Genomic DNA, 13,496 nt, shown 5'->3' on the forward strand with positions numbered 1-13,496 from the left:
TGATGATAAGATGATATGATGAAATTGATGAAGGGACAGTCACAAAGAACACCCATGCCCAGGATGGGATTTGAACCCGGTGGTAGCCCTGGTGGAGTAAAGTATATACAGGGTGACACAGAAAAATGGGAACTTTGGAAAAACCCACTAGATGCCAGAGAAATAGGATAAGAAACATATATTGACAGAATTTCAACTGTTACAACTTGCCATTTAAGATATCCACAGTATCACTTTTTGAAAATTACGTCCTTGAGATGAAGTCATTTGCTAGCTCTGCATTCTTGCAATCTGCCATTGAGGTCCCTCATTGATCGCTGCAACATGTCAGGTGGGATCGCACTAATTTAGTCTTTAATTCGTTGCTTCAATTCATCCCTTGTTCTTGCCCGAGTCATGAACACCTGACTCTTAAGGTGGCCCCACACGAAGAAATCACATACGGACAAATCCGGGGATCTTGGTGGCCAGGGAACGTCACCAAATCGAGATATAACATGATTATCAAACAATTCTCGTACAGTTGTCATGGACTGCCTTGCAGTGTGCGCTGTCGCACCATCCTGTTGAAATCAGGCTTTGTGAAGTTGTGGGAACCTGTTAAATGTAGATGCAGCAAAAGTTTTCAGCATCTCAACATACTGCTCCAAATTGACAGTCACTGTGCTCTGTTCTTCATTTTCGAAAAAGTAAGGTCCGATGACGAAACTGCACACCATACCGTCACCTTGCTGCTCTGTAAAGGGCATTCATGAAGTTCCTGAAGGTTGCTGGGTGCCCAATAACGATAGTTCTGCTTGTTCACATAACCTGTCAGATGAAAGTGGGCCTCATCTGACATCCACAGCTTCTCCAGAAAGTCACTGTCCTAGTTTTATGTTAGTCCACATTTGTTCACAGAATTTCAAACGCAACTGGTTTTTCGTTAGTTGCTGCATGATCTGCAGCTTGTATGGATGAAATTTCAAACCTTGGCGGAGAATTCGGCAAACACTCTCTCTAGACAACCTGACCTGAGCTGCTTGCTTCTGAACTGAATGCCGTGGTCTGTGTGAGACTGCATCACGCACAGCCTCGATATTCTGTGGAGTACGAGCATTTCCTTGCCATCCTGTTGGTTTCTTTTTCATAGCAGATCCAGTCTCTTCAAAGTTTTTTTATCCACGTTTTTATTGCGTGTTTCGAGGAAACACTACCATGACGCCCTACACTGAAAAAACGTCTAAACTCCCTCTGCGCAACTTGCAAACTATCATTGTTTTTTTAAAACATTTTTATGGCGAAAGCACGATGTTGACCGTTCCACTGATTACTAAAGGCAAGGTTGTCTGTTGCTCAAGATACTGTTATGCAGTGCTGCCAACTACACAGTGTTACAAAGTGTGGTAAGGGGGGGGGGGGCAAAGAGAGTTTTCTTTCCCTCGTAGATAACGCTTAGCATAGTGCAGGGGCAAAAGTTGCAAAATGTGGGGGGCATCTGCCCCACTTGCCCCCTAATCGCAGCCACTGCTGCCAACAAGTGCAGCTTAGTGAATCTTAAATTTATGAATTTTAATTTGAAATCACTACATATACTGGGTCATTTCCATGTTGTGTGTGTAATGAAAGTCTGAAGATATTGTTGAATTATGGTGTCTACTATTGTACACATTTGTACTCAGAGCTTAGCACTATTATTTTCCTGTAGTTTACGGTTATTACAAGCATAAGAAAACAGTTTTTTCTTTGTGACGTTTCAGGAGAACACACGCTCCTTTCATCAGACATTTATTTTCATTTTGACTAAAGATACAGTTATAACAATGGTTAGTAATTTTTAAACAAAAAGAATCTGTTATATAATGGATGTTGTCAATGTTACATTGTTGTAATATAGCAACTTAACTGTGAAAAAAGCAGTCTATTTTATTTTTATTTTAGATTTTTTTTTTTTTTTTTTTTTTTTAAATTATGAATCCCACTTAGCACTGTACTGCATTGCAGATCTCATGTATAAGTACTTGCCCCAAGAAGCTCGTTTTGTTTATTATAAACAACTTTGTTGTTTGTAATCACTTTTTGGTTATATTGTTGTAAATGTGTCACATTGTTGTTATAGTCCAATGAAAAATGCAGTAAGAAGAATATGTATGTGCAGTATATGAAAAAAAATTATGTAATTATGAGAAATATTTGTAATTATTTGTTGGAAACCTACATCATAATTACTGTGATTACATTTCTTGCGCTATTGCAATTTCAATAGCAATAGTAGATTTCAATTGCTAATTAGAAAAATAATAATGTAACTTATGCAGGTTACAATTGAGAAAACAATAGTGTAACATAGCAAGTAATTATTAGTATATTTTAGGATTTAGTGTGAAATTTAGATCCTAGAGAGCACCCATAGGTGAAAATATAATTTAGTATTTAAAAATTAAAACAAAATTTACAAATGATGATATTTTCATTAAAAAAAAACACTATATATTACATGTATTACATTATAAAAAACAACAATTGTATGAAAAATTAAAGTCTGTATTATCTTAACACCCTGGTCATTTTGTGTACATATCATCCCATTGCCATGGTAATCAAATAACATGATATTTCATATCCATATGTTGCATCTACACCATTTATACATAAAAATATTTTTTTTTACAATAACCTTAATTCGGGACTGAAAGGGGCTTTTAATTCAATCTTGTATTAATAAATTAGGTGTCTTAGGACTCATTTCAAATGCGTAGCTTTACATTAATTTGATTCATAATTTTTCTTAGCCTGTATGTTTAGTGAAAAAAAATTCTGTTTCCTTCAAAACATGGTGGCTGATTTATTTTTAATTTTTTCTACCCCTGCACTCAGCCATTCATGAACAACTACTTTTGTACACAGTGCATATTCAGAAAGGTTAACTCTAGACATACCTTGTCAAATTGATTTCCTATCACCATCTTTGCAATGTTGTCTTTTGTTGACCAGATATTCAGGTTGTCCAGACAGTTTTCAAGCTCTGCTAATGTATTTTTCTTGCTCACATCGTAAACCAACATGGCTCCCTGGGCATTACGGTGGAAGCAAGAACGAGATCGTTGCATCCCAGATGTGTCCTGAGACAAACAAGAAACATAAAATATACAAGTTATGATCTATATTTATAAGCACAGTAGACCATACATTTATTTTTACATTACCCAAAGGGCAATCTGTAAATTCCAAATAATGAAATTACATTTGTTATTGTGTATTCTAAAAATAGTAGCCTACACATGGGCAGAGGTAAAAAAATACAGAATAAACATGCCATTATAAACTTTTGCTAGCTGAATTTTAAAATCTATAGTGATATCATAAGTCGGCCATTAGAATGTATTAGACAAAACATGATTTGGGTAAAATCATACAAGCCATCTTGAAAGCTGGTATCTTGGAGACAACATAATTCAAGTTATTAATGATATTACCATTGAGCCTTTTTCATAAAGAAGGTCCAACACTATAGTCCAAGAATTAATAATTTTAAATCCAATCTTGTATTAATTAATTAATTGTTTTAGGATCACCTTTCAAATTGTGTATATCTTTATCTTAGTTTGATTCATGGTTTTTAGCCTGTATTTATAAAATAATAAAAAAATGCTCCCGAGAAAAAGGGACTCGTGCCTGAATTATTTTTTAGTTCTCTCCACCACCGCTGCACATGGAACACATTGCACAAATGCATAACATTACAATATATATATATTGACAGAAGTATATGCCTAATTAGTTTTACTTTTTTTTAAATTTCAAAGCATTGTAGAAAGTCAAATTGGGCAGTATATTTAGTACAACACTATCATTGAGTACAACAGTTGTACAGTTGTACAGCTCAATTCCTAACAAAAGAGTAAATAAAAAATAGAAAAGCACGAAAAATCTTGTTCTTAAAAATCTACAGAACCACTGTGAAATTATTATAATTTAATTGTTGCAAAAAACAACAACACAATCTTCATTCTTCAAAAATGTGTGTTAACTAATTGCCTTTACAGAATAACATTTTCATGAGGTGGAAACCACTGTATTATTTTTTAAGGCTATTATTTAAGGCCGTACTAAAGGCAATTTTGTGGTAATTTTTCGATAACAGATGGCAGCACTGTTTACCATGGCAACGGAAGACCATGTTGCCAGATCTCCGTGTAGTCAAGGTAGATACATACAGGTTGGTCGATTAGGGTACTCCTTGATGGGATATGACGTTACATTGGTTAGCAGATTTTATTGGAAAATCTAAGTAGATGTGGAGCAACGTAATTGTTTATCATGAGATTTTAGTTGTATGTTCTTATTGAAAATAAAAACAACAATTTATCAGCAATGGAAGATAGTAATAGTCGTAATAGTAATATAAAATCCCTGTATTGTATTATGTATTTCTTTTAATATTTTGAAAGCAGAAGAGAACATACAAAGATAACTGTAGTTATGGAAAACAAACTAAGAACAAGTCCATATATCTAACACCATATGACTATTAAACATGGATAGAATGCCCATAAACCTAGTCAATTTAGATAGCCTAAAAGAGGCACATGTATAAGGATATCTAACATATAGGTCACTTCGTTAAAAAATTGACTCAACATTTTTTGAGCCAGTGACAACACAATACACAATCTACTGGTACTTACCCCAGTGGCAGTTCGTGGTTCGGAATGTTTGTGGTTGCAGCGAATATATAGCATAATATTTATATATAATTTTAATTTTATATATTTATAATGTAATTATATATATTTATAATTTTATATGTATTTATATTCGGGCTGAGCCGATGTTGATGTATCGATATCAGAAAGTATTGGTTATATTTTGTTCACCGATACCGACCGATACTTTTCGTGTGTTTTGATCTTTCGCAGGATCCGCAAATGCCACATGACACTTTCAAGGAGTATAATTAATAATTTTCATGCAAAATTTTAAATTCCATATATTCGGCAACAATACTTATTTAACTGTTGAATATTTTGAAGGAAAACTGATAAATCGATGCTTCTAATTGGGCTGGAATACTCACCCAATAATATTATCCAGTATTTTGAACAATTTTTAATTGTTCCAATTTTCAAGTATTGGTATCTGTACCGGTTGGAACATGACTTAACAACAGTACTAGGGATGGGACCGATTAATCGGTACTCTATTGGTATCGGCCGATATAGGTGTATCGGCTTATCGGTAAAATTAGCGATTATTTTACCGACCCGATATATCGATAAATATCTGATAATTTAGTGCAAAATTCTGCCATTTTGTTGTAATTTTTATGGTTAATCTCCATGCCCTTATTTCTAAAAAAGTAAATGTCTAAATATGCAATTTCTTTTTCACTGCACTCACCTTGAAACACACATTTATTAACCTTTTAGGTTCTTCAACAACCATTTCTAATTTTATATCGGATCGGTAGAATATCGGTTATCGGTATCGGTAAATTTTATATCGTTACTTTATCGGTATCGGCCAAAATTTCATATTGGCCCATCCCTAACAGTACACAAAATATCACAACTATGAAAATAGACAATTAGTCCAGCGCCCATACCACAAGATCAGGGAAAATAACTAGTACTCCATTTATATACGATATAAGTTATATTTTAAACTGAATTTGGATTGGTGGTAAGGCTAGAAAATTAGGTTAAAATTCTCCCCAAATGGGACATTTGTTGCTCTACGTCACGGGACAGTAAGACCTTGCCTACTGTTCAATGCTGTTGCTCTCTAATGGCGTAAAAAAGAATTAGTATCCCAGTTTCCTGCCGGTCCGTCATGAAGTCTTCTTCCCTGCCTGCGCCTGGTGGGTGACCTTGGTTGCACAGTCTCTGCAACGAGGAATCGGCTTAGGCACGAGGATAGGAACAACGGCGTTGAACCTTGCTCCACAATGCTCCTCGCTGTAGAGATCAGGCTGTTGCTTCGGTGCTGCAACGTCGATCTGTACGTCTACTCATATACTGTGAAATCTCGCAGGTTGCTTTCTTCTTTTTAACGGATCATAATGGAATTAGCTTTTTTGAAGCAATCAAGGGTAAAATTATTTGTTTATATTCAATATATTTAATACGAAAACAATGAAAAAAATACTAACAAAAAGCATGAAATTTCATGGTAAAATATCCGGTTGTTGTGCAACATTGCAACAATATCAGTAACCGCTCCTTACTTACAAATATATATAATTTGACAGTATTCCCATCTACTGTGATTGTGCTACCTCCGAAGTGTGGTCCGAAATCTGCATCTAGGCTTAGTACTGGATCAAAGTTATCTCGAGTAAACTGCAGGAGGAGGCTGAAGAAGTTGAAAACAATTCAGTTACAATCATGTATTATTACTTATACAACACAGTAATATTCTATGATCAAAAAACACACACATGCCTAATCATCATAAAAGCATATGTTTTGAATTTAATCATGAAATCACTTACACACAGAGTAATAGTACCACAAATGAAAATATTTTTCAAATCATCAGTAGCACTTCATACTAGATCCTCTGAACTTACATGGTTTATGAAGATTTTGAGTTTCATATGTCAGCCTGAAAGATGTGTTCTACATGTGGGGAATTATGTATTGTGCATGGTAATCTTGGAAAGCTGTTTACAAGTTGCCAATGCCCTTATAGTTTACCACTTGTGCAAGAAAACAAAATTTATTGGAAAAAAATTTGCATGAGAGTCATTCCATGCCAAATCACCACAGATATGTGCAATTTCCAACCTGACCATCTCCGATTTTCATGAAATTTGGGGAGTTGAAACTATGCATGGAACTTAGTAACTATGAAAATTTTAAGTCTCGTGCATCTTGTAATTGTTAAATTATTCAAGGTCAAATTTAGCAGAAATTTCCCTTTTTCAGCCCGCTTAGCTATACTAAATGTGCTGTAACTCCGCCACTATTTCGCCTAGGAAGCTCAAATAAAGCTTATTGTACAGGGAATTGAACAAGCTTTCCAGCCTACCTTTCGATAAAAATATAATTTTGTCACGTGACCTTGACTTTTGACCTTGAATATCTCAAAACATGTCATCACCAAAAATCGTGAAAAAAATATATTTTCTCCCTCATGCCATACTATAAAACATATCAAAAAATCATTATGGGACTGCAATGGGATTTGCTTTTTTGTTGGGTGGGAACTGTTAACTTTATTGGTGTTAGAATTTCCATGTGCTATTTGGCTTTGTGGGTGTGCATATAATGATAGGCCTATTTTGTTTAAAAAAAGAGAAAGTGCTCTAGGATATGGGGGCATACAATGAATTCAATGACCACTGGTTACAATGACATGGACATGATCACAAATGTACTTCAGCCAATCAATGAAATATTCTTGCCTGTACGTAGCTCTTTGTAGTACTTTTAAGGTATGTAGGCCTATATATTTTTTAAGATTGTTTAGATTTTAGATTTCTTCAATTTTATTTGGTCATATGTATTAGACTGAATGGTGTTAGTAATTCTACATTTTAATGTTTCATGCCAGCAACATTTGCTTATTCTTCTTTATTTCTTTACGAATGTGATTACAATAGGTTTATGTGAATAAAACACAGTGAAAGATTTGGGGGCACAAGAGATTTCACTTAAGCAGATCACATTTCAGGAGTAAATATCTGTTACTTGTGGTTTCTGCATTTTGAAACAACATTTAAAAAATTAAAAACTTATTTTTCCATGTGGTATATACACTATATTATCAGCCCTCCATCATTCTAGAATGATGTCAAAACAGTGGTATGATACTATTCTTTGAAACCAAAATTATTTTGGAAAGATTTTGCTAACGAATAAAAAAATACAGAATTCTTGCATTCGTTACGTTCTCTCGATCAGGAGAAAACCCTTGCTCAATACATATAAAACATGTCGAGGTGACGTCTTCTGCATCAGTGTTCTACAATATATAAGGTATTAAAATTGCAAACACCTAGCTATCTCCACGAGAAACTGACATTTAGAAATTCCATACATCCATACAATACTAGAGGTTGGCGAAAAATTGACATTTCCCGCCACTCTGCTGTCAGTTTCGAAGGCTCCTTCTCCCTCTGGTCTGTAAAGGTTTGGAATGCTATTCCCGATTATGTTTCTCGAACAAGTCATATTATTTTTATTGCAAAGACAACAATTGAGCATTAACTCCCATGGCTAAGCAACAAGAATCAAGTAAAATAAAAAAATGTATTTTGCAAACACTTATCTGACACAACGAATATTTCAACCTATGTGCATGCTACTTTAGTATCTATTTGGAAATTGCATATGTACACGTGTGTATGTGTTAATGTATCTGTCATTGTATTCTCTTAAAATGTTATTATTTTTCATTTATGTCAAATTCATTCATGTTATGTTATATATTTGATTTCAGTATTATAAATATATGTATTGTAACTTAATCACCAGAGTTAATCGATAGTGCAGGACAAGGCTGAATCTCACTCTGTAGCAAATAAAAAAGACTTTTCAATTCAGTTCAATTCAATGGTTGATCAGTCAAAATGTATACATAACAGTATTTCTCCCCTGGTAAAGCCACTTATTACTCCTGTAAGAGTAACAGTCCTTTTTGGCATTTACAGCTATTCTAATACTTTCAGACTGCACTTATGATTCCATTTTTAACACATACTCATCGTTTTCTCCAGGTATGTAGCATCTCTTTTTTGAACAAAAATCTGCCTCAGTTTACTACTGCTAATGGCCTAATATTATAAACAAAAGGACTGGTAAAATATTCAAATCACTGGGGAAAATTGTGTGAGGATCTGTTTTTTGTTTCCAACTTTGCTGTGCTTGGCCTTACTGAATTATTGGTAATTATGCGATAAGGCCCGAACACCTCTCACTCGTTTATTTCGTTAATTTTAGCATTGATACTTACCTATTCTGCATTGCGGAAGATTCTTTAAGGTGAAGTTATGCCTTTTTCCATAAAATAGTGTCAACTTTTCATATTACGAGTCATTATTTGTCTTCCTTGTTCCGCTTGGGTAACAGACAATATGGCATGCACTCGTCATGGATCATCACGCCTCGTGCTTGTGTTTTGTCGATTTGGAGTGGGTATGCAGTGTTTCAACCTTCTTCACTGAAAAATACCTACTTTCGTGTTCATTATGTCATCACAAACCATTGACGGATAACCCCAAAAAACCATTCGCGATAGCCCCCATAAACCATTGACGGATAGCCCTATGAACTATTGACAGATAACCCAAAAAACCATTCACGATAGCCCCAAAAACAATTCACGATAGCCCCACGAACCATTGACGGATAGCCCCACGAACCATTGAGAGGTAGCCCCAAAAACCATTCACGATAGCCCCAAAAACCATTGACTGATAGCCCCAAAAACAATTCACCATAGCCCCACGGTCCATTTCCGGCAAGGTAAGGTTAGGTTAGGTTAGGTAAGTATAGTTAAAAAAAATTCTCGTAAAAAAAAGGCACGTTTGAAACACTGGCGAGACCGCGTGTTCGTGCCATCTGCATGTACATAATAGAAACAACGGCATAATGTTGTCGCTTTACAGAAAATGCAAGTTTCTTACATTAAAAGTGATTATCTCTTATTCTGCAGCATTCTATGGTGAAGTTTTCAGTTTCTGTGAAAGAAAATACCACGAAGAACTTCGACAATGCTACAGAAACTGATTTCAGTAAGTAGTTTCTCCTGTAAATTTGAAGAAATCCGTTCGGGCGATATCGCATATTTACCGAAGAAGGTTGCAACAGTGCTTATCAAATATGAATCATGGTGGTGTATCACTATATATCAGCGACAACCTAGATACCAGCTTTAAAATCTTAGATGTTAGTCAGTTTTGCATAGAATGGTGTTTTGAAGTGGCTGCTATGTCACTACCAAATTTAAGAACAATTGTTATCTCAGTGTACAGAGCACCTGAAAGTAATGTAGAATTTTTTATCGAGTGTGTGCAAAATATTATTTCGTACCTAGACAAAAACTTTAACAAACATAAAATAATTATTCTTGGAGACATCAATTTTGACATTCGAAACAGTACCCCTAAGCAAATACATCTTCTAAATATTTTAAAATCTTTCAACTATTATTGCGCAAACAATAGGCCAACAAGACTAGACTCTTGTCTAGATAACATTTTAACAAACCTAGATAAATACTGCTATGAGATAGGGATATTCAATACATTTTATTTAACGGACCACAAAGGCTTATGGTTAAAATTGAACAATAATATAGCTCTGAATACTATACATAAACAAATTAAATCTGTTAGACTAATTAATGATAACAGGCTGAATATACTAAGAAACAAATTAAAAGACGTTGATTGGATTCATTTAATTTTCTCAAGTGCAAATGTCGATGCATTATTTGAGAAATTTATGAGTACCATCTCTGATATATGTAACGACTGCTGTCCTAGAGTCCAAAAAAAAGGAGAAACCAATTAAAGCTAAACGCGAACAAAGACACTTAGGTCAATGGTATAATCCACACTTGAGTAAATTAAAAATCTTGCTTATGATGTATTATAATGGATTTAAAAATGGTAACGCAGATAAGAACAGATATATCAAATTAAGAAATATTTACAGATCAGAAATTAGAAAAGCTAAATGCACAGCAAATGATAAATTTATTAATAACTCCAATAATAAATGCAAAGCAGCTTGGAATGTCATTAAGGCAGAATTAGGCAGAGGGAAACCCAGAAGAAAAGAAAATGTTCCGATTACTCCAAGCGAATTTAATGATTTCTTTGTCAGGGTAGGTAACAAATTGGATACAAACCACAATTCTATGAACCAATTTGATTATGAATATAATAATCTCATGTCACAAGACATCTGTAACATTTTGACTGACTTCCGGTGGCATGAGACCCAACCTGCTGATATTTTAAAAGCAGCACAAAAACTAAATAATTCAAAATCGGAAGACTTTTATGGAATGTCGAACTTTATTTTAAAAAGAATCATTGATATTCTACAGTACCCACTTTGCATTCTCATAAACTGGATGATGTATTGTGGGCACTTTCCTTCCTGCCTCAAGCTCTCGGTCGTCATACCCGTGTATAAAAAGGGTGATAAATCGAGCCCCGACAATTACCGTCCTATATCACTTGTTCCCATTGTCTCCAAAATTATAGAACACTGTTTATATAATCAACTCGATAGCTATTTCACAAATAATAATTTATATACAAGTGCACAGTATGGTTTCAGAGCCCATCTCTCCACTGTGAAAGCGAATGAAACCATTGTTTCCACAGTGTTAGATGCATTTGAATCCAAACTTTCTGTAAGTGCAACACTTATCGATCTGAGTAAAGCCTTTGACTCGGTTTCCCATCAAATATTAATAAAAAAATTACACTTCTATGGCATCAAAGAAACTGAACTTGCTCTAATAAAATCCTACTTATCAAATAGACAACAAATGGTCACTGTAGACAACATAAAATCAGAATTCTTAAATATAAAAAATGGAGTTCCACAAGGTTCTGTCCTCGGCCCATTGTTGTTCAATATTTATATAAATGACTTACCTAATATTATTCCTCATAAGACTGTTTTATATGCAGATGATACCACATTCCTTACGGTGGGCAGTGACAAATTTACAGTTGAGAAGCTTGATAAGGAAATAGAGGAAAGGTCCACTTTTTGGTTTGAAACAAATCAACTTACAATTAATGAAAATAAAACAGAGAAAATATTTTTTACATTAGGAAATGGCCATGAATGGACTTCTGTAAAACTTCTTGGTTTACACTTAGACTCCAAATTATCTTGGGAGTCGCAAACAAATCACCTATGTTCCAAACTTGCCAGGGTGGTATTTCTACTTAAAAAGCTTAGAACATGCATTAGCAAGGATTTGTTGCTGCAATCATATTACGCATATTTTCATAGCCTTCTGACTTATGGAATTCTCTTGTGGGGAAACTCATCTGGTGCTGGGGATGTATTTATCTGGCAGAAAAAAGCTTTACGAAGCATGGCAGGAGTGTTCGATCAGTCTGTTTCCTGTAAAAATCTCTTTAAAGAACTAAAGATAATGACTGTGCCAAGCTCATATATATTTACCTGTCTACTGTATACAAAAGAAAATGTACATAATTATAATGCAAGACACACTGTGCACAGACACAATACAAGATTCTGTTACAAGCTCGACACACCATCAATCAGATTAAGTAAAACACAAAGTAGTTATAAGTATTTAGGAATTAAGTTATACAACATGTTACCAGAAGCTGCTCACAGTGTTTCTTTTAAAAAATTTAAAAGTGTACTTCAACCCTGGTTAAAAGAAAAAGTCTTCTACAATCTAGAAGAATTTGAAATCCATCCCAAAAATGATTTAATATTCTAGAATGTATTGTATTGTTTATTTCCTGTTTTATGAATTATTGTTATGTATATTGCCACTGCCATATTTATATTATTTCATCGTCACTAATATTATAATTGTCTTATGTCCATGTACTCTTACTTTATATATGCATATACTCTCATATTAATATCTATAACATATTGTAGTTCCATGTAATCCCTCTCTATATACATAATTATATATTTACATATATACAATAACAAATATGTAACCAATAACTGACGACATCTATTGCATTGTACAATGTCTAACGATGAATAAATATATTGTATTGTATTGTATTGTATTAACCACTGATCATGGACAACGCTAGTCAAGATTTCTCCGCCATATCATTTGTAAGGAAAGCGAACCAAAAAAAATACTCGATATGTCTAAAATTGAGATTATTTGTGTGGAAATAACGAAATGCCACCTTCAAGAATCCTTAGGAATGCAGAATGTATCAATGTGGAAAATAAGGAAATTAGAGACGTTTGGTGGTTACTGAAATTTTACGGACTCAAGCGTTATTTTTTTGTGTTTTACATTACAGAAGTAAAGGCAAGCAATGACTCATCCACAAGAACTGACCTTGACTTTCCAACAGCAATATCTCCCATGATTACTATGTTTAAAGTAGTGAAAATGTGTTCTCCCATTTTGTAAGTTTCTGCAACAGGTTGAGATAAAAACAAAACATCACGCCCCCCTGCTTCTTCTTCTTCTTCATCATGACCCTTACCGCCGGGTATATGCCAGTTTTGGTCAAAGATCTGGGATGTATAACACTGGTGAGTAGAGGTACAGTGGGATCCATGAGTATTACCGTGCAAATTGTCCATGACTATTTTCATTAACTTTTCTCTTGCACCCTATATGTTTTTTAAGCGATGGATTTTTATATATGCTGGTGCAGAAGTTGTCAACAGTTTTGTTTTGTTTTTTCTTTTAATTCTTGAAGCTCTTATTGGGTCAAATAAAGTGCACGAACATGGTGATGGACATTTATAAGTGCTCGTATTTGCAATTTGCCCGAGCTTCCCATTGGGAATTAAGTTTCATTT

At 34.4% G+C, this 13,496-nt stretch overlaps 1 protein-coding gene across 3 annotated transcripts in view; it reads right to left on the bottom strand.

Annotated features, from left to right (window-relative positions):
* Window positions 1–13,167, bottom strand: part of LOC145996115 (ras-related protein Rab-18-B-like) — a 45,565-nt gene extending 32,398 nt beyond the window's left edge. The window contains exons 1-3 of one of the 3 annotated variants that reach the window (XM_083132391.1): window positions 13,024–13,165; window positions 6,210–6,333; window positions 2,919–3,101 (exon numbers count right to left, since the gene is read on the bottom strand). In XM_083132391.1, the coding sequence (XP_082988517.1) occupies window positions 2,919–3,101; window positions 6,210–6,333; window positions 13,024–13,091 (375 nt within the window). In that variant the 5' untranslated portion in view covers window positions 13,092–13,165. Of the gene's footprint in view, window positions 1–2,918; window positions 3,102–6,209; window positions 6,334–13,023 lie in introns of all 3 variants that reach the window. The other 2 variants (XM_083132389.1, XM_083132390.1) reach the window with 2 other exon arrangements.
* Window positions 13,168–13,496: the final 329 nt, after the last annotated feature.

This window comes from Lepisma saccharinum, chromosome 12, assembly GCF_977018435.1.
Source record: "Lepisma saccharinum chromosome 12, izLepSacc3.1, whole genome shotgun sequence".
NCBI classification, from domain to species: Eukaryota; Metazoa; Arthropoda; class Insecta; order Zygentoma; family Lepismatidae; genus Lepisma; species Lepisma saccharinum.